Below are 23,020 nucleotides of genomic sequence, written 5' to 3'. Positions count from 1 at the left end.
AATCCTCCATCAATCCTACAGTGCGTTCTTCTTCATATACTCCAGCTTCTCAGATTATTTGCTCAAATTACAGATTAAATAGGAATGGTGAATAAGTATGGTGATACACACCTTTCCTGATCTTAAAACATTCAGTATACTCTTGTCTTAGTTATCTAATGTTGCTATAACAGAAATGTTACATGTGGGTGGTTTTAACAAAGAGAAATTTATTTTCTCACAGCCTGGGAGGCTAGAAGTTCGAATTCAGGGTGCCAGCTCCAGGGAAAGGCTGTCTCTCCCATCAGCTCTCAGGGAAGATCCTTGTTATCAATCTTTCCCTAGCCTAGGAGCTTTTTGGCACAGGGACCTTGGATACAAAAAATGCATGTTCCTGGCTCTTCTTGTTTGGTGGTAATGAGGTCCCCAGGTCTCTCTCCTCACCTCTCTCTTTTATATTTCAAAAGAGATTAACTGAAGACACAATCTAATCTTGTAAATTGAGTCCCACCTCATTAACATAAAAAAAATTTTTTTTTCATTAACATACCTGCCTCTAATCCTGCCTCATTAATATCATAGAGGTAGGATTTACAACACATAGGAAAATCACATCAGATGACAAAATGGTGGACAGTCACACAATACTGGGAACCGTGGCTTAGCCAAGTTGACACACATTTTGGAGGAACATATTTCAATCCACGACATCACTTTTTCTGTTCAAAGAACTGCCTCTTGGTCTAGGTACAGGTTCCACGTGAGTACAATTAAGTGTTCTGGAATTCCTATTCTTCCCAATGTTACCCGTAAGTTGTTATGATCCACACAGTCAAATGTCTTTGCATAATCAATAAAACACAGGTAAACATCTTCCTGGTATTCTCTGCATTCAGCCAAGATCCATCTGACACCAGCAATGATATCCCTCGTTCCATGTCCTCTTCTGAATCTGGCTTGAACTTCTGTCAGTTCCCTGTCAATGTACTGCTGTAGCCGCTTTGGGATGACCTTCAGAAGAATTTTACTTGTGTGTGCTATTAATATTGTTCGATAATTTCCACATTCTGTTGGAACACCTTTCTTTGGAATGGGCACAAATTAAATGGATCTCTTCCAGTCAGTTAGCCAGGTAGCTGTCTTCCAAATTTCTTGGCACGGCCAAATGAGTGCTTCCAGCATAGCATCCATTTGTTGAAACATCTCAATTGCTATTCCATCAATTCCTGGAGCCTTGTTTTTCACCAGTGCCTTCAGTGCAGCTTGGACTTCTTCCTTCAATAACGTCAGCTCTTGATGGTATGCTACTTGCTGAAACGGTGGAACATCGACCAATTCTTTTGGGTGCAGTGACTGTGTATTCCTTCCATCTTTATTTGATGCTTCCTGCATCATTCAGTATTTTGCCCATAGAATTTGCAAGGAATAAGTCAATGGTCCTGCAAAATTCTATTATGTGACCTCTGGCTTCATTTCTACCACTAAGGCCTTATTTTCCAAATACAGCTCCTTCTTCCTCATTTCCAACTTTCACAATCCAATCTCCAGTAATTATCAGTGCATCTTGATTGCATGTTTGATCAATTTCAGACTGCAGAAGTTAGTACAAATCTTCAATTTCTTCATCTTTGTCATTAGTGGTAGGTTCATAAATTTGAATAATAGTCATATTAACTGGTCTTCCTTGTGTAGGCATAGGGATATTATCCTATCACTGACAGCACTGTACTTCAGGATAGATCTTGAATTTTTTTTTTTTGGACAATGAATGTGACACAATTCCTCTTTAATCTGTCATTCCCAGAATAGTAGACCATTTGATTGTCCAGTTCAAAATGACTAATACCAGTTCATTTCATCTCATTAATGCCTAGGATATCAATCTTCATGTGTTTCATTTCATTTTTGATTGCTTCCAATTTTCTTTGATTCATACTTCATGTATTTCACGTTCTGATTATTAATGAATGTTTGCAGCTGTTTATTCTTATTTTGAGTCATGCCACATCCACAAATGAATGTCCCAAAAGCTTTACTCTACCTATGTTATTAAGGTCGACTGTACTTTGAGGAGGCAGCTTTTCCCTGGTTGTCTTTTGAGTGCCTTCCAACCTGAGGGGTTCATCTTCCAGCACTATATCAGACAATGTTCTGCTGCTATTCATAAAATTTTCACTGGCCAGTTTTTTCAGAGATAGACTGCCAGGTCCTTCTCCCTAGTCCGTCTTAGTCCTGATGCTCTGCTGGAACCTGTCTACCATGGCTGACTGTTGGTATTTAAAATATTGGTGGTATAACTGCCAGCATCGTAGCAACACGAAGCCACCACAGTACAACAAACTGACAGACTAGTGGTGAGATTCTTTGATATGAGTGAACTAAAATTCCAGAGAAGTTCTGCAAAAAATAAAATCTATGAAGAAAAACAGTTAAGTTAAACAATGAGCTATATAAACTGAACTTTTATAATAAAACCATTAATCATTTCTGTGTGCCAGAAATGAATAATAGCTATACTTTAATACATTGTACTTTCACAGATTCAAAATGCAGAATAAATGAATCATATTTTTTATGTAAGGATGGAGCATGAAAAGATGACTTTTTAGATGTAAACATTTATATTCTATTTTTATTGTAGCACTGGAAATATCCTAACCAATTGCCATATAAAATTGACCACACTTTATTATTCAACATATATGTTTCTCCTTTGAGATACTGAGTGAAGAGTACAGGAGAGTCAAAAATTTCAACTCTTTTTCACACTCATTAAATCTAAAATAGAAGAGATAATATTAAATTCTAGGTGTGTACTCTCTGAATTAATTTTTATAACCCAACTGAATAAGACCTCTAAGATATGCAAATCCTGAACACTTCAGAAATAACAAATCACTTCATGATGGAAGATTATTGGCTTCAAGAAATGAGTATGAAGACATAACATCTTCATATCGCTCATGGTGAAGAAGTTACTGAAGATAACTTTACTAACCGCACTATCGTCTCAGGCTAATGCTGCCAAAAAACCTGTACTTAGATATTTCTAGAAAGAAAAAATTCCTATGTAGTGGCGTCTTTGTCACAAAGACAAGCAGACTGGCAAACTTTTACTGGTCAGTCTAAGGCTTCTTCACAAGAGGCATCATCCTGCTTACGTGTGTGTGTGTGTGTGTGTGTGTGTGTGTGTTGGGGGAACTGAAGGTGAAGGAAGAAAAGGGATGATTCTATGAAATGTGTATTATAATTGGTCAAATTCAACACATGTGGAAGCTGAGGCTCAACTGAAGTAACTTCCAGTCAAGGCTGGGTGAGAAGTAGAAAGTTCATCAAAACGTTAACCTACAAAACCAGAGCTCTAGATCTTTCTAAATATAGGATAACTTATTTATTTACTTTTTTATAATTCACTGGCATTATACACAAATAGATGGCACATTTAGTCACTATAGTAATACATTAACTTATAACTAATAAATTAAACTAATTTACTTCCTATAATTTAAATGTTCCCATTTTATAGGGCTGTAATTTACAGCCCCGTATTAAGCGTATTTGAAACATAAATATTAGCACTTCATGAAAAAGACAGTATAATGTGGTGGTTAAAAATAAAGGCATTAAAATCAAAGAGAACTGGATTCAAGTCCTAAATGCCCTGACTACAATTTACATTATTCAAGCCTGTTTCTACCTTTCTCTGATGGGCTTATAATGCCTACCTTACAGAGTCAATGCATGATTTAATGAGACAATAACTGAAAAGTTCTTAACCTAGTTCCTAGAGAAATATACAACGATGAACACTTACAAGTATTATACTTACTAGGTGTTTTTGTTTATTTGTTTAATTCTTTTAGGATAACTGAACAGATCCACCCTAAGAAAACACAGCAGGTTAATTAGGTAATTAGCCAAATGACATAAACCTCCTCCTATTTTTGTCTTAACTGTTTAAAAATTTATAAACAAAATATTTGGGCCAGAACTAGCCAGAAAATTACTTCGATTGGGACAATTTTGCTTACTGGGCTTAGCAACATAGTCCTTATATCAAACTATGACTTACACAAAATCAGAGGCCAGCCACGCTCAGACCTAGCCACTCCTGGGATCACTATGATATGAAATGAAAGAATGTTCTCACTTACTTCATGGGCGTACAAAGCGGGATTCAGAAAAAAATAAGGTGCATTCCATCAATCCCCGTCACACACACACCAATCTATCTCATTCTTTCTGGTCACAATTTTAGATTTATGAGAGTTTTCCTTTCAGTGAATTTTTGCATCCTTTTTTTTTTTCTTTCTTTCTTTTTTCACCGTCTTCTGAAAGATTGTTTAATCCATATTACTCATCTTTGCTTAAAATTAGGATTTCATGAAATACTAATATTTGGATTTGTGCTTCAAATATGCTTGATAAAAAATGACATTCTTATAAATTGGACATATTTAAATTATAGGAAATAATGTACCTTAATTTATTAGTTACAATGGATTTTATGTCATCTATAGAGTATTTTTTGGGAAGATGGGAAAAGGACATAATGAAGCAAAAATCAGCAAAATCAAGAAAGTGCCAGTTAAAGTGTTTTGCTGCATCTGGCTTTCACCGTTGGGGTATTCCTCCAATTTACATAAAGAGTTATTTTCATCTTGACTGCAATCATGTAGAAAATGAATGGAGAATAAAGTACAAGAGGATAATTTAATAAAGCAAGCTTTCTTTTCTTAGGAAGGCTTTGAAGAAAAGTCATTAGCCAGAGATTTGCCTTTTGTTTACCCAGGTCAGGAGGCATGTCATCCTGGTGATGCACCTTTGGCACAAAGTCCGTAATTAGGAATTCTTAGAGAGCTGCTCCCAGTAGGTGCTTCCTAAGATGAAAAAACAAAATAATTTAGTAGGGAAGTCCTCACCCAGGACAGAACCTCCAGGCTCAGGTGAATGGAAAGAGTAATTTGCTGACAGAAAGAAAGCCAAGCTGTCGGGATGGGGTGTTGGATTTTGAATGAGAGCCTCTCCATCATATTAGCAGTAAGTAGCATTTTTACTATTCAACTTTAAATCTATATATTGAATAGTCTTTGATTTTTAGGATGACTTGCATAGGAATGCTAAGTAGCTTGAAGTGTTTCTCTGGTTAAAAAAACTATACTTGTTAGAAAACATTTAGTAGACATATTTAATTTACCCTTACAAAATCATGCAAAGTTGTTTTCAGATTGAGTTCATTTCTAATTATTTTTAAAGTCAAGTAGTTGGTTTTTTGCATAATGTATGAATTTTTCTCTAAATCAAATGAAGTCTTCGAATTAGACTATGAAATTGGAATTTTTCTAGAGTACTCTTTCAGTTGTTTTCAAAGATTTCCCCCTCCTTGACATCATTGACTTAAAACATTATAGCACTGTTGATTGGAAAGGTTTTGTATGGTTCATTAAATTACTAAAAGTACACCCATATGTGTTTAAAATCTTTTTTTTTTTTTGAAGTTAACAATTCCTTACCATTATAATTATTGTAAAAAAAATTATGTATGAAAAATAAGTGTCTGGAGTAATCTGATTTACATTGAGCAGCTCCTCGTTTCACTTTAAAGGAAGATTCCAGTGATTTTGAAGAGTGGGAAAGGTGAGATAGAATTGATTGATTCACTTTTCCCCCAACTCTAGCTCTCGTGGCTGGGAGTGAATTTATATCTGTTTATCGACACATTCTGTTGGTATGAAGAGGAGGAGTCATTTCTGTACACGCGAGTCATGCTGGGTGTAAGTAGAGTTGGTGACTACTCTTTACAGTTTCAGAAAACAAAATTATTCTACTTCGCTCAGCTTCCTTGTCTGGACTGTATCTCTTTTTTTGTCTCTTCACATGTGGACAGTCAGCACTGGCCTGGGCACGAGCGTCCGCAGTGTGTCTGAATTTTAACTGCATGCTGATTTTATTACCAATCAGTCGAAACCTTATTTCATTCGTGAGAGGGACAAGTACTGTAAGTACCAAAATATGTGTAATTATCTCAGTCGTTCTGATTTACTAATACGAGCGCCACTGAAAACAAAGATATACTTATCATGAAATTCCTAATAATCCTGTGGAAACACAGGTTTCCTTCTTTGTGAAAGGAAACCCAATGTCTAAAACTGGAGCACAGTAATTGGTACATCTGATCGACTCTTGCTTTTGCCGTTGACTCCTCATATGGTTTTGGTCTCACGATTCAACCTTTCCCTGATGAATTTGCTCCATCTGAAAAATCGGGCTGATAAAATGGACCTGACTCACAGAGATGGAAGTATTATAACAGCTTGAATTGTTACCATTTATGATTGAAAGAAGACAAGTGCCAAATGCCACTAAAGGAACTCCTCTCTGAGTAGCCAGAAAGCACATCCATAGTACGTCTATGGGGATTTTGACCTCTACCAGAAATACCCTATCATACTGAGTTCACTGTGTTGGGCTCTTACCTTTGTTTCCTGCTAAAGAGGGTAACACCCTGTACAGAAAATGAGACCTTCAATAACCATTACTAGAAGAAGTAATTTATTACATAACCATCACCCTAATTTGATGAATATATAGGTATAGATGCATATAAACCAGCTGTCATTAAGTTGATTCCAACTCATGGTGTGCCCATGTGTTTCAGAAGAGAACTAACTGTGCTCCATAGGGTTTTTGATGGCTGATTTTTCTGGAAGCAGATTGCCAGGTGATCCACTTGCAGTTAACAGCCAGGCAGGCTAACCATTGGCACCGTCCCATGATTCCATAGATGCATAGAATGGGCTTCTTTGTCTAAGAAGGAATAATTTATTGACTACTTAAACCACATGGAGGAGGAGGAGGATGTTTATCACCTCCCTTTTCTGAATAAAAAACTGAAGCATAAATATCGGCAGAGTTATTCAAAAGTTCTGAGTTATAGTACTAATTCGATTACTTTTATTGAGTTGAAACTTCAACAAAGCGGCTGATAACCTTTGTTTTCACCTGTTTGATTAATGAGCCACTAGCTTTGTCACCAAGGAGCCCTAGTGATGCAGTGGTTGAATGCTCTGCTGCTAACCAAAAGGTTGGCAGTTCAAACCCGCTAGCTTCTCCACAGTAGAAAGATGTGGCAGTCTGTTCCCGTAAAGATTACAGCCTTGGAAACCCTGTGGGTTTTCTACTCTGTCCTCTAGGTTTGTCATGAGTTAGAATTGACTTGACAGCAATGAATCTGGTTGTTGATTAGCTTTGTTATATAGCCCCACCTGAGCCTTGCTATCAGGACACTGCCGTGACACTGTCACCACTAGGACACCTTCCCCAGTTAGCTTTTTTTCTTTTTTTTTTTTTTTTTTGTCTCTCTAGTGTTGCCAAGGCCTATGGAGTAGACAATTAGACAAAAACCTCAAATTCCACAAACTTGTTGCCTATGGGATAGCTGTTAATGCAAGTAAGTGCTTACTATTAATTGCCTGATGGATTTTACAACATCTCATCCTCAATTCTCTGGTTTTGTTTTAATCCCCTCTGAAAAGACTCACCCTTAGATAAGAGAAATCCTTGCCTCCCATCTGACTGCATAAGCCTTACATAAACAGATTTTTTACTAATTTTCTCCTCACGTGGTTTTCCCCTACCAAGCCCCCAATTTGACAAGGAAAAGTTGATGAACCTTCATGTTCATTTTTGAATAATTAGGCCTGTTGATATTACAATGATAAATGCCTACTTCAGAATGTACGCTTTGTTATTCATTATGATTCATACAGGATATAAAACTGACCTATGCTCAAATCTCATTCACAGTTGTATGATAATGACTACCCAATGGTATCATGGGAAGTACAAAGAAAAAAGAAAGAAAGGTCATATAAACAAGGTTCTGAATAGTATTGAAAGAGGGGATAGAAAAGAATCATGAAAAGATATAAAGGACTATGTTGTTGTTATTGTTAAGTGCCATTGAGTTCGAGCCGACTCATAGCGACACTATAGGACAGAGTAGAACCCCCCCATAGGGCTCCCAAGGAGCGGCTGGTGGATTTGAACTGCTGACCTTTTGTTTGGCAGCTGAGCTCTTAACAACTACGCCACTGGGGCTCCAAAGCACTATAGGTTTATAAAATATTATCACCATGATATTTCTAATTCAAGAGAAAGGCACTAGAAATTAGTGTCAGAGATCAAGGTTAAACTCGTTGAGGAAGAAAAGAAGAGGGACAATAATCAACTGCTTTGTGGTTTTGTTGGGAAACAAAGGCATTGAAATCAAAGGCTATTGGAACGATAAAGAGTTATGATTCAGGACTGTTTCCCTCAAACTAATTTAACTATAAAATGTTTTCCTCATTTGTTTTTATTCTCTCATGCATAAAAAAATAGAGTAAAAGGAACATTCAAAACAAATGTGAATTTAATTAAGCAACAAGACAAGACAGACGGTGCCTGAGTGTCAATTAACACAACTTGGGGTGTGCAGTGAGACAGGAGGGGAAGATTCTCCCCACTGACTGCCTTCAACACCAGACTAAACCAACCTTGGAAATGCTTTGCAGACAGTCCTAGTGGGTTGTTAAGAAGTAAGGGCAAAAAGACAGCATGTTCTGAAGAAAGCCAGCTAAGGGATGGAGGACAAAGAACAAGGCTCATTCATCTCTGTATGCCGGGGTCTACAGTAACACTGAGCGCACATAGATGTCAATAACCTTTGTGAATGAGTGAATGCTTGAAGGAGCGAAGACCCAGGGAAGGAGAAATCAACTTACACACGGAAGACTTTTCCAGACATAGAAAATTATCTAAAATTAGAATGAAAGTCCCCTGAGAGTACAATCCAAATAAAGCCCAGATTGCTACTTGGTAGGTTCATCAGAGAGGAATTTGTAGGCATCTCTGGGCTTCCTTTTCAGCCTTAAAAATCCTTATTTCTTGCATAAAAGGGAATATGTATAAAACGGTAAAGTAGCAGAAAGGGTATTATCATTATGCAATAACTTTAAGGCAGAACTGGATTCTAAGAGAAAGATAAAAAAGATATTACAGACAAAAGGCTAGGTGGGAGGGAGTGCAAAGCAACCAAAACATGTCAGAAAAGGAAGCAAAGAAACGAAGGAAAATATGTGTTGTGGAAAAGTTTTGTCCTTAAACACTTGGGTATGCACATTTCTTTACATATAATAGGCCAGCAGTGTAAAATACACCAGTAACCTGCACTGAATGTCTCCTATGTGCAAAATACTATAATGGGTGCTATCACCTTCTGAAAGTAGTATAGTCCATGGTGTTTGGGGAATGGAGTAGAATTCAGTGTGGGCAGCAGTTGACTAGACTCAGATGACAAATTATTTTATACCTCTGATACTAATAGGTTGTTAATCTTAGATAAATTAGCTATCCCCTTTCCTCTGTGGGATTAAAACAAGTTGTTCATCTCAATGGTAAATTCGGATTAGATGTCAGGACTGGACCTACTTGGAAATCTGTAGAAACAAGGTCATTTCCTTGCTGCTACCACAAATAGAATGGAATCCAAACTCCTTAGCATGGCCAATAGGCTCCACTGATCCAGCCCCTGCCTACTGCTCCAGTCTCATCTCTTGCCACAACCCCTTGCTTTTACCCTCAGGCAGTGCCCAGCTACTGGCTGACCAGTTGCTGTCAGTTGATTCCCTGTGAGTGTCAGAGTAGTACTATGTTCCATAGGGTTTTCAATGGCTTGTTTTTAGAAATAGATCTCCAAGCCTCTCTTCCAACGCACTTCTGGGTGGAGTCGAACCACCAACCTTTCTGTTAGTAGTTGAATGCATTAATAGCTTACACTACCCCGGGACTACTAGCTACTGGTAGTCCCTGAGTGTTCTGTGCCTTTGCTTATATTACTCCCTTTGCCTGGAATGTTCTTCCTCTCCTTCTTCACTATTCTCTCTGGGCAAGGCATTGCCATATTCAGGACTCATTCCCTGGTTCACCCCACCCTGACCCTGCCAGACCTGGGATGTCAGCCCTCCTTATCTCTAGGTCTAAGGTCACACTTCCTGCAACACAGTGAACTTCTGCAGACTCTGATCTCCTCAAGGGCTGAGATTGGGCCTTATTTACCTGGGCTTCCCTGGTTCATCTTGGCACATAATACGAGTTGCCATCAACTTAACTCCGACTCACGCAAGCCCATGTGTGTCAGAGTAGAACTGTGCTCCACAGGGTTTCCAATGACTGCTTTTTTTGCCAGTAGATTGTCAGGCCTTTCTTCCAAAGTGCCTCTGGATGGACTCAAACCTCCAGCCTTTCAATTAGCAGCTGAGGGCTTTAAGCATTTGGACCACCCAGGGACTCTGGCACACAGTAGGTCCTCAACAAATGTGGCCAGATCTGAAGATGAGTGGGAACTGACCAGGAGGCAAAAAAAAAAGTTGAAGGAATTACCAGAAAAGGTACAAGACATGAGGTACGTAAGTTGATGAGGGAACTGTGAACAGTTTGGGGTAGATACAAAATAGCGGGGTGACGGGTGAGGAGGTTACAAACAACGCCAATCACCCGAAATAATAAACTCACTTCCTGCTGCACAACAGAAAATTGGGAGCTGTTCTTTCTCCCTCTCCCCCCACACACCCCTGGAGAGAATCAATGCTTCTCTCCAGGCCCCTTCAGCTGGAGCTCCGCTGCTTTACTGGGCTCCCCCCCATCTCCAGGGGCTCCCCCAGCAGGGTCGGGCTGCATTTGACAGCAAGGCACAGCTCATTCCTCACCGCCATGGCAACCAGCAGCCCTGCAGTTGTCTCCTTCAGGGCAATGGCAGGAGGATGGGAGGAAGCTCTCCGTTTCTTCCAAACCCTGACAAAGCAATTATTACATTTCACATTAACGAAGAAACGTGGCTGGCAACTGCGCTTTTAGGGGAAAAAAATGCTAAGCCCTGGTTTCAGAGCTATACCTCTGCTTTTCACATTTTGTCCTTCTGTTGTATTCACTTGTGAGCAGCTGAAAGTGTCTCTGTGCTTGGTTTTATTAGCATCGGCCATTATGCTGCTTTTCAAATCGCCGACTGGCTTAATAGAGGTGTGTAACCTTAGAAGAAGTGCACCCACATCGAAGTTTGCGTGCCAACCTCTAATTTCTCATCCGTTCCCCTATAAGTTGAACTGCAGGCTTTAATTGGCCAAATCATTAAAGGATGTAATTAGAGACTGGTGGAAGGAGGCTGGGGGAAGGAGGGAAAGAGACACAAGAATGGTATCTATAATCAAGGGCATCATTGAAAATGCAGTGACAGGAACTCTTCTTCTCTTGGCTTCCTGCCTTCCTGCTTGCCTGCCTATGATAAGAACTGCTGGAGCATTCTTCGACCACTAATAAATCATTTTCAGGGACCTATAACCCCACTGGTATAAAAATCATAGTTTCACAGCCTCTCCCTTCTTATTAATGCGGATCTTTCTGGACTCCCTGGTCCACAGTAGACCTTGAAGACCTTTCCAATTGAATAGTACTTTGAGTTTGGGCTTCTCCTTCAAAGGGGGCTGTAAATAGTGACCCAGCCATCTCTTTCCAGCAGATTCCACAGCTGCCGGCCTCTATGTTGAACAATTACCCCACAGCAGCTCCTCCAGAGTTGCTAAAATTAGTTTGTAAACCTCAATAAACATAACAAGGGTAGGTTGAGAGGAGAGAGCTCAGAATAAGGTCACTGGGGGAAAAAAAAAAAAGGTTTTGGAGGCTCCACAATAGAGAACAGCCCGAGGCAAGTCAAAATTTAACCCCTAAATAATTGCTCCCTGGTGGTTCAAATGGGTTGCACTCAACTGCTAACCTAATGGTTGGCAGTTCAAATCTACCCAGCAGCATCGCAGAAGAAAGGCCTGGTGATTGGCTTCTGTAAAGATTTTGGCCAAGAAAACCTTATGGAGCACAGTAGCACATGGGGTTGCCGTGAGTTGGAATTGACTCAATGGCAACAGGTTTCTTTCTTTTTTTAAAGAATTGCTACTGAGATGTTTCTGCTAGTGGCACTAGAAGCTCCAAGAAGGCTCCTGGTCCTGCCTAACATGATTTAATGTGATTTAAAAACCTTCCATGAAATGGACTGACACAATGGCCACAAAAACGGGCTCACACATACCAACAATCATGATAATGGTGCAGGACTGGGCAATGTTTTGTTCTTTTAGACACAAAGTCGCCATGAGTCAGAGCTAACTAGATGGCAGCTAACAACAACGGTGAGTACAGAGACAGGAGCCAGAGTCAACACGCATTCCTGCAGAAACCAGACCACAAATGTGAATGTTCAGGGCAGATTCTGGCTGCAGAATCCCAGCCAGCACTGGCCCCTGGATCCTTATTTCTAAAGTCTGCTTAATTAGGAGGTGATAACTCTAAAATGACTGTTATCACTGACGGGCAGGCAGAAAGATAGCAAGAACTGACCATGCATCCAAGATTCTCTCTCAATTTTGTTCCCTTTGATCTCCAGAAAAAGGGAAAGAAAAGAAAGGAACTTTCTCAGGGCTGCTGGCTCTAATTGTAGCCTGTATGATTTTTTTTTTTTCACTCTTCAATAAAAGCTCCTTATTTGAACTCAGAGGTTCCCACACCAATTAACTGTGCATGTACGGTGGGACCAAGATCGCTGCCGTGTTTTAACTATAAAAGTACTTTGCTGAGAAAATGAAACTGTGGACAGATACAGTTAGAGCGTCTTTGAGTCTGGCATGCTTGGGCAGGTCGTGGACACGTGTTCCTTGTGCTGTTGTAAAGGCACAGCCATGGGTGCCATAGAAAGTGCACAGAAGACACCAGGAAGAGCTCCCTTGCATATCTGATAGCATTGGATTTCTCACCAGGCTTCAGAGTTGCCTTAGCCAGTGTTTTGATATTGAAAACATATTAAAACATGAGTTTCATGTTTGCATTACTTTCCTTTTGGTCTACAGATCTCTTTTACATGATCATTGTTCCCAGTTAACTACAGAGGAAGACATGCAGCTGGAAGGGAGCTTAGGTAACAGGTAGTTTAGTCTAATCAGCCCATTTCACAGATGAGAAAAAGGAGGCTGAAAGAAGTTAAGTAAATGAGAGGCAGCCTTTTTAGTATTTTTCCTACTGCATACGAATATCACATCTAATAACATGAAATTATATTGATGACTAAGAGAGGGAAAATAAAATCATATCACTATTCTATTGCACATTTGAAGCAGTTATCACCATGAACTCAGACAGCATCGCTATTCATATTAAAACAACTAAAATGCATAAAGGAAATAATAGAAAATATAACGCCTGAAAAAGAACAAAAATAATAGAAAATATAACTCCTGAAAAAAAAAAAAAAACCTCCTTGTAGCTGTCAAGTTCCAACAGTTCTGGATTTGGTAGCTGGGACACCTTTAATTTTGAGCCAAGATCACACACATTTAGGATCAGGTCTAAGAGAAAAATAAAAAGTTTAGACACACAAAACGGGCACAAGCAGTTCTCTCTCTCGGAATTCCTAAGATAAATAAAAGATTTCATTTTTTACTACTACCTTGTGAAAAGAAAACAAAATGATGGTAGCTGGAGCAAAGGAACACTTTAAACATAAATTTTAAAATCTATGAAAAAAAAGCTAGAGAAAAGAGTTTCCAACATATTCTCCCAGGAGCTAACTCTTGAAAAGCATTTTGGGCTTTGTTACACTGCTTGATTAATTTTTTCAGATCTGCTATGAAAGACCTGGTAATAAAAAAAAAAAAATGGTAATAGGAATAGATAAATCGTTCAGTACCTTTGCTCGTTCAATAAACAAACTTGAATGTAGTTTAACAGTGTCAAATCCTTAGGTGGAAAGGATTCTAATAGACCATAGATTATGGTCAACAACTCATTACGTGGGAGAAAAGTATTACAGAGTATAGACTACACAAGGCACAAAATTCAGTCTATATTCCCTTTCTGACATTCACATGTTTATTATGTAAAAGCAAGTAAGTCACTTAATTTGATCTGAAGTCAGTTCCTATTTCTGCAAAATGGATGGAAGCTCCACTAACTGTCTAGTCTATTATGGAGGAGGAATCAAAAAACAGAAGAGTGAGGTAAAACGGTTAAATAAAAACAGAGCCTTTATGCTATGAGGACTCCAAAGGTGGTGAGCAGTCATAAGCCTTTGAAACAGGCTGTGACTCTAAATTAAAGACACCAAGTGAGCCATTGGAAGAGTTTTACCTCTGCCCATAGGAGAAACCAGTTTTGAGTAAGCAGTAATAATAATTACTAATTACTGAAAAGAAGCAATCCAGCTCAGAAGTTAAAAGCTGGAGACCTGAAGTCAGACAAACATGTATTTATCCCACTTTTTTTTTTTTTTTTTTGCCATTAATACGCTATAAATCCCTTCACTTTTTGAATCCTGGTCTGTAAAATGGGTAAAAGACTAATACCTGGGAGTTAAATAATACGTCTAGATTGTTTACAATGGTGTTTGGTATACAGTAAATATTCCACATGTGTCAGCTGAGAGAACTTTTGCCTATTTTTCAAAACTTTGAGTTAATTATCAGAAAATAGCGACTAAGAACATTGGACAAGGTTTACATTCAGTTCAGAAAATGGTTCCCGTTTTATGTACAACATATTGGAAGAGACTGCTGCTGGATGGACTTCTTCAGCCTGGTGGATCCTGAGACTTGAAACCAGGCAGCCCCCTCCATTGGTATGGCCGGTACATTGACAAAGCGCCCTCCAGGAGGAAACGCACCCGCGTCTTGGTGCTAACTCACTAACGCCAAAGCACATAGTAAACGTCAGAGCCTCAGAATCATTATCACGTGTTGTGCCGTCTTAGGTGAGCCTCAGCCAAAAGAATATGTGACTTGGTTTTCAACTTAAAGGCTGAAAAAAAGTGTGAAAGATAAATATCAGAAGAGAAAAAACTCCATCAATGTCACATGCTATAGGTCTATAGATAGATTCTCTGTCCCTTTCTTTACCCTTTCTCCCTTTCTGTAATCTTACTGTTTTTCGACAAGTAATGATTATTTACTGCTCCTAAACAATGTGCCTGCTAACCGAGAGGTCAGCACTTTGTACCCACCAGTTGCTCCATGGGAGAAAGATGTGGAAACTACTTTCATAAAGATTTATAGCCTTGGAAACCCTATGGGCCAGTTCTACTCTGTCCTATAGGGCTTCTATGAGTTGGAATCAACTCAAAGGCAGTGGCTTTGGGTTTTGTGTTTTTTTTTTTTTAAGCAATGTACTAGGTGCCGAGGCATCAATGATTAATTAGTCTTGAGGAGTCAAACCCATTGGGGAGCATAAGTATAAATAAATATTCATAACAGTAATGTTTGGGAGATGCTATAATCAAAGTGTTATTTGTAGCTCTGGAATTGGAATTGAAGAAAGCGTGAAAGAAAACACAACTTTTGAGTTGGGTCTTAAAGCATGAGTAGAAGTTTGCAAGGTGGAAAAGGGAGTGGCTCTGATTGAAGGAACTCAGGTGACAAAGAGAAGAGGCTGAACAGCAGATGGCATGTCTAAATAAATCTGCTCCTACCCCACAGGGTCCAAAGTGACACCAATATTCTCAGAAGCCTCTTCTGTTCCTTTTTCACTCGCTCCCCCATAACCAACCCACAATGTGAAGCCATAGAGAACCCCAGAATGCTCACACAACTTGTATGACCCATTGCCTCTGAGTCAATTCCCACTCATAGCAACCCTATAGGACAAAGTAGAATTGCCCAATAGGGTTCCCAAGGCTGTAATCTTTATGGAAGCAGACTGCTACATCTTTCTGCCACAGAGCAGCTGGTGGGTTCTAACCACAAACCTTTTGGTTAACAGTTAAGGGCTTAACCACTGTAGCACCAGGGCGCCTTCTAACTTGCACTGATTTTATAATACTAGTAGGTCCTCCTAGTTCTCACTCTGGGTGCAGGGAAAAAAAAAAATCACCTGAGATATTATCTATACCCTGGTAATATTTTCTTACTTCATTCTTGAATCTGATCCCAGTGGCAGGTATCAACAGGCCACCCAGCTTGGGTTCCTTTTGCAGGAAAAGCTTCAGTATGTAGGTGTCGGGTTGTGATGGCTGGCTTCCCCCATGGATTTCACAAGCCAGGAAAGAACAGCATCAGACACAAAATGCTCAGGCCAGACGGTGCTGTGTCTCTGAGCTTGTTCCCTTCATTTAGAATTTAGACTTAGCCAATACCCAGATTTAGAATACACAGTTTTCTTCTTAAGAATATACAGAAAGATCTAGTTCCATAAATACTGGCTTTTCTCAATCCATTAGGGATAACACATGCAAATATATGTGTGTATGTGTCTATGTGGGTATGTGTACACAAAGGAGCCCTCATGGCACAATGGTTAAGTGTTCGGCGCCTAACTGAAAGGTTGGCAGTTTGAACTCACCCAATGTCTCCATGGGAGAAACACCTGGCAATCTGCTCTCATAAAGATTACAGCCTAGAAAACCCTGTAGGGAAGTTCTCCTCTGTCACATGGGGTCACTAAGAGTCTGAATCCACTCGAAGGCATTAAACAACAACAATATGTATATGTATAAGTCTCTACACATATATCAGTGTACATTATAAACAGGATACCAGAATAATGATTTCTAACTTTTTAGGAAAAAAGTTAATATTATCTATATGATCTACAGATATAAATATAGATATAGGGTCACTATGTGTCAGAATCAACTTGACAGCAACAAGTTTTCGGTTTGGATGTGGATATAGATATGTTGTTGTTAGATGCCATCCAGTCAGTTCCGACTCATAGTGACCCTATGTACCACAGTATGAAACACTGCCCAGTCCCTCGCCACGCTCACAATCCTTGTTATGCTTGAGCCCATTGTTGCAGCCACTGTGTCAATCCATCTCTTTGAGGGTCTTGCTCTTTTCTGCTGTCACTGTTCTTTAACAAGCATGATGTCCTTCTCCAGGGACTGATCCCTTCTGATATGTCCGAAGTATGTAAGACACATTCTCGCCTTTCTTGCTTCTAAGGAGCATTCTGGTTGGACTTCTTCCAAGACAGACTTGTTCATTCTTTTGGTAGTCTTCACCAACACCACAATTCAAAGGTGTCAATTCTTCTTTGGTCTTCCTTATTCATTGTCCAGCTTTCGCATACATATGATGGATTGAAAATACCATGGCTTGGGTCAGGCACACCTTAGTCTTCAAGGTGACATCTTTGCTTCTCAACACTTTAAAGAGGTCCTTTGTGGCAGATTTACCCAATGCAATGCGTCTTTTGATTTCTTGACTGCTGCTTCCAAGGGTGTTGACAGTAGATCCAAGTAATATGAAATCCTTGACAACTTCAATCTTTTCTCTGTTTATCATAATGTTGCTTATTGGTCCAGTTGTGAGGATTTTTGTTTTCTTTAGGTTGAGGTGTAATCCATACTGAAGGCTGTGGTCTTTGGTCTTCGTCAGCAAGTGCTTCAAGTTCTCGTGACATTCAGCAAGCAAGGCCATGGCATCTGTATAACACGGGTTGTTATTTAATCTTCCTCCAATCCTGATGCCCCATTCTTCTTCATATATTCCAGGTTCTAGGATTATTTGCTCAGCATACAGATTGAATAGGTGTGGTGAAAGAATACATACAACCCTGACATGCACCTTTCTTGACTTTAGACTACGATGAATCTCCTTGTTCTGTCCAAACAACTGCCTCTTTATCTATGTACGGGTTCCTCATGAGCACAATTAAGTGTTCTGGAATTCCCATTCTTTGCAATGTTACCTATAATTTGTTATGATTCACACAGTCAAATGCTTTTGCATAGTCAATAAAACACAGGTAAACTTCCTTCTGGTATTCTCTGCTTTCAGCCAGAATCCATCTGACATCAGCAATGATTTCCCTGGTTCCACGTCCTCTTCTGAATCCAGCCTGAATTTCTGGCAGTTCCCTGCTGATATACTGCTGCAGCCACTTTTGAATGATCTTTCAGCAAAATTTTGCTTGCATGTGATATTAATGATATTGTTCTATAATTTCTACGTTTAGTTGGATCATCTTTCTTGGGGATAGGCATAAATATGGATCTCTTCCAGTCAGTTGGCCAGGTAGCTGTCTTCCAAATTTCTTGGCATAGAGAAGTGAGTACTTCCAGCACTGCATCCATTTGTTGAAACATCTCAATTGATATTTCGTCAATTCCTGGAGCCTCGTTTTTTACCAGGGCCTTCAGTGCAGCTTGGACTTCTTCCTTCAGTACCATCAGTTCCCGATCATATGCTACATCTTGAAGTGGATGAATGTTGACCAATACTTTTTAATCTAATGACTCCATGTATTCCAGATATAGATACAGCTATAAGTATATACTGTATTTTTACACATATAATGCATACTTTCTACGTTTGTTTGCCAACCGTGCCCTCCCCCTGCCCCCACAACTGCCCCAGATATTTCCGTGTGCACTATGCTAATTTTTTTTACGGCAACATGTAGGTAAAAAAAAAATTGGCATAGCTCGCTTAGGAAAATATCTCTCAGGGGGTAGGGTGCAGTTGGCTACACAAATACAGAAGGAGCTCATTATCTGTGTAAGAATACAGTAGTAATGTGATATTATAATAACTATTCCATTTCCTTAAGGGCCATATGTTTATGATTAAATTATAGTGAATTCAGACTTATTTTATTTCTTAATATAACTAAAATTAATGTGATGAATCATGCAATATCTTCAGAAGTATTCACTCCATTCAAGACAGGAAAGATGCACAAATAAATCATTTTTCTTTAGATATTGCAAAAAACCAGGACAGAGAAGCTTGGCCATAGAGATATTTTGAGTAACCACAAAGAAAGAAATCCATATGGTGCATGAACAATGCCATCTCCCCATGCACAGCCATCCACGTTGTGGCGCATTTGTTCAACCTGGAGCGCTACCACTGGAGCCAATCCCCGGATGCAGAGGGACTTCCGGCCGCTCTCTCCAAACTTGGCAGCACCCCAAATGAGAGCTACCTTAACCCCATCCGGACCTTTAGCACGGTGAGTCTTCCACACATGCCACCTAGATTTTCTCATCTGAAAACCTTTCCTTTTTAGATCTCTTTACCAGGAACACTAGATTTCAAAGGCTTTTTATGAAAGAATGTGAGAGAAGTTTCTGCTAAATGTTAGCATCTATTCTACCTTTTTTTAACAAGTGACTTTTTCTACTGTAATGTTGCTAAGAGGTTATGAGCAAAAAGGAAAACATGCCGCTTAATTAGTTTATACAGAAATAAATAAATAAGTACCCTTAAACAGGAAATGCAGTAAACCTGTTAAAGCCCTAGTATTTAAAAGCTGCTTGTGATTAGAGAGTTGTTTTTGCTGATGCTAGACTCATAAAGAAGGTGAAGTGCCATCTAAATCCGGGGATTATAAATTGATGTCTTCATTTTCAATTTGCAAATTGTTTTTTGGATCTCTTCTCCTATCCCTCATATTTGCACTACATTTAAAGAGCTGGTTTGCCAAATCAGATATGGGTGAAGCAGCTAATTTCCTAAAGAGGCCTCCCTGACCAGTTACATCATTGATGCTGAATAAACGGGTGCACAGCGTGGCAACACTCGTGGGGAACAAAGAGAAAACCAAAAATGTAGCCACAGCAATCCACTTTGAGATGAATACATCCTCCCTCCCTTAATCTACCCCCATTCTACCTCTTTCTTTGTGGTTGATCTAATCCTTTTGCCACTTGCTACCATATTGGAATATGCATCCAGCATGTTGACCAGTTGACCACTATTAAAAAGTCTATATTGTCCAAAAAGTGACGTAAGGCAACATGCTCCAGAAATGGAGATCTCTCCATTACCATCTGGGCAATTGTCTTTAAGTAGCCATTTTGCCATTTGAGGTCTGAGTAAGCAAAAAAATGCAAAGTCTCTGGGAAATTCTTCCATGTCATATTTCTTAATTATCCTAAGATGATTTTCAATTTCAGACCGTTGATCAAGCAGAGCTACCTTTTCCTAGCTAATGACAATGAGAAGCACAAAAGTAAGAGCTATAAGTCAAAACTACAGATGCTTCGGCACACAGACACGCCTTTGGCGTCCCTCAGTTGAACTGCAGCATTTGTCTGGGCTCTTACTGGAGTTAATTCTCTTTTCTACTACAGCTCTGGAAAGTTCATTGCTACACATGCCCAACAATGAATCCCAACATTTTGAAGAGACCATATAATAAGTAGTATGTGATACCTCCCTCTTTTAAAGCAGTTTAAAAAGATGATTAAGCTACTCCCAATATAGTTATTTGAAATTTTCAGAAGCAATATACTATGTAAAGCACTAATTAAGTTCGGGAAAGCCTCTAATTTGGGGCCTTTGGAGAAAGATGAGTATCAATAGCACAAGGTGTACATTATGGGCTGTTTCCTAAAGAGATACAGTGGGATGACTTTAGACGATTCATTGCAGTTCAAATCAGTCTATAAATGTGTTGCAAGAAAAAGTTTAAGTGGGAATTTGCTTTAATAAGCAAAGAAGAATGACTTGAAATTAGCACACCATATGATGTAACAGGATTTCTAAAATGCCTGAGTATGCTAGGAAAAAAAAAAATCATTGAAATGTTTTAGACATACCCCTTTCAGTTTTATTTCTACTGTTTGCTCATGAAGGAAAATAAATAAATAATGGAGAAATCCCTGTCCAGATTTCTTGGAGATCTCAAAGCAGCCCAAATTAATGAGCTTTTACTGACAAAAGATCTAATGTGAGTTTACTGAGCTCATGGTCGTCTCAACAAGGATAACACTATGTCTGAATACTAATGACTTGGCAAGGATACAGGGAACTCACAATAAAAAACAAAATGCTTTGAGATTCATCATCTGAAAGGCTGTGTAACTATCTGCTCCTCTCCCAGGTCAGAACGCTGGCATTTTGGCAGTGCCCACCAGGTAAGAATAGTTGTACCTTTATTGATCACCGAGGATTTAGGAGACTTCGTCCCAGGCCTCCTGGGGTGAGGGGAAAGAAATGCAAGTCATGGCCCTTCCAATTAAAAAGCAAGAGCAAGGGATATCTACCGGAGGAGGAGAATACGCAGCGGCTTTATTAGGGATGCCTCTAAGGGACCGCTCCAAAAAAGTTCTCATTAATGTCAAGACGCAATTAAGCGTGGTGATCCATAGTTTGGTTTTAAATATTAAAATCTTAAAACTCAGATTTATTTTGCAGTCTTTTACTTTCAAATGCACTTTTCCAAATTTTGGTGCAATATAAGTTTGACATGAAAATTGCTTTATATGAGTGAAAAATATGTCATTAATGAAATGGTATTTTATAAAATTTGAGCAAAGCTACTGTGCAGTCCCTGGGTGGCACCAACAGTTAAGTGCTCATCTACTAACGAAAAGGTTGGTGGTTCGAACCCACCCAGAGGCACTTCAGAATAAAGGCCTGGCGATCTGCTTCCAAAAGGTCATATCCTTGAAAACCCTATGGAGTGCAGTTCAATTCTGCACACATGGGGTCACCATGACTTAGAATCAACTCAGCAGCAACTGGATTTGTTTTGTTTTGTTTAATGTCCAGCATAAGATGGAGGACAAAAGAAGGAGAAAGATGTTCACTTCCTGAGCTGCACTGGATTCCTCGTTAAGGCTAATACACTTCTGATGAAAACATTTTAAGTTGCTCCCTGGTTGGACTCTCAAGTATTGATCCTAAAAGGGAAAAATGTAACTAAGGTATTAACGTCATGGTGTTTTTTTTTTTTTTTAGAACATAACTACTGAGCTGCTAACTACAATAGCAGGTGTAACTGGCCTGGTGCTCTCTCTGGCTTTAATCCTGATCATGACCTCTTCAACTGAGTTCATCAGACAAATCTCCTATGAGTTGTTCTGGTACACACACCATGTTTTCATCATCTTCTTTATCAGTCTGGCTGTCCATGGGGCAGGGTAAGTCCCATACTATGCACAATGTATAAGATTCCTCTCTCTACAAACCTCAAAAGAATCTCTGAAAGTGCTTTTCATGGAGTAGCATGACATGCAGTGACAAAGGACACATATGATGTGTGAAAAAGCACATTCACTGTGCCTAACTTTTTTTTTTTTTTTTTTTTAGCAACACGGAAAATAAGCTACACAGGTGATGAAGTATTGCATTTATTTTTCCTAGCTGACTTGTTTGGTGAGTCATGACATGTTCATAAGTCAGGAATTCTAATGAAGACTAGATGACAGTAGATCTGTGTTTCATTCACAACCTGTTTCTGCAATTCAATTTATGTGGGATTCGTCTAGGGCCCAGGTATCTATTTTTGACACCCAGGTTTCACTTCTGCTTAGCCAGACCAGGGTGATGGAGGAAACAGTGGGAGATGGCAGGCTGACCCAGGGTCCAGATCATCTGGTCATCAGTGTGTTCCTAGGCAGGCCTCTCATGTTCTCTGGGTTTCAGTTTCACCATCTGGGAGGGTTGGATCAGATTGACCTCTAGGATTTTTGTTTGTTTGTTGCTCAGGCGTTCCATAACAGGGTGTTCTGGCATTCAGCGCCTGTCTAATTCCATTATTCCAGGCATCAGGAGGCTAGAGTGGCACCTGAAGTTTACCAATACCAGTTGTTTTTGAGTCGACTCCAACTCCTGGCACCTCCATGTGTGTCAGAACTGTGCTCCGTAGGGTTTAAATGGCTGATTTTTCAGAAGTAGATCGCTAGGGCTTCCTTCTGAGGAGCCCCTAGGTGGACTCAAACCTCTAACCTTTTGGCTACCAGCTAAGCTCATTAACCATATGCATCACTTGGAGACTCCACCTGAAGTAAAAAAGAACCCTCAAATATAATATTTTTAACTCTTTACATTTTATTAAAATGGCCCTGGATCAACTAACAAAGCACTACGAATGGATTTGCCCTGTATTAATCATTTCACAAATTGGCACCATTTCTTTCCATCTTACACTTTTCAAAGCACATTCATATGTATGATCAATTTGATCCCGCCAACAGCTCCATAAAGTAGAGAAGATGCTGTTCTCCCCATTTCAC

The 23,020-nt window shown here is 39.4% G+C and overlaps 1 protein-coding gene across 1 annotated transcript in view; it reads left to right on the top strand.

Annotated features, from left to right (window-relative positions):
• Positions 1-4,833: 4,833 nt before the first annotated feature.
• NOX3 (NADPH oxidase 3) overlaps positions 4,834-23,020 on the top strand; it is a 65,126-nt gene continuing 46,939 nt past the window's right edge. Inside the window, exons 1-6 of the mRNA XM_064292613.1 lie at positions 4,834-5,019; positions 5,658-5,753; positions 5,867-5,977; positions 7,345-7,429; positions 18,863-19,008; positions 21,744-21,925. Of these exons, the coding sequence (XP_064148683.1) occupies positions 4,975-5,019; positions 5,658-5,753; positions 5,867-5,977; positions 7,345-7,429; positions 18,863-19,008; positions 21,744-21,925 (665 nt within the window). The 5' untranslated portion in view covers positions 4,834-4,974. The remainder of the gene's footprint in view (positions 5,020-5,657; positions 5,754-5,866; positions 5,978-7,344; positions 7,430-18,862; positions 19,009-21,743; positions 21,926-23,020) is intronic.

Source organism: Loxodonta africana, chromosome 1 (assembly GCF_030014295.1).
Source record: "Loxodonta africana isolate mLoxAfr1 chromosome 1, mLoxAfr1.hap2, whole genome shotgun sequence".
Lineage (NCBI taxonomy): Eukaryota > Metazoa > Chordata > Mammalia > Proboscidea > Elephantidae > Loxodonta > Loxodonta africana.
This window is presented reverse-complemented; position numbering and strand designations above follow the sequence as displayed.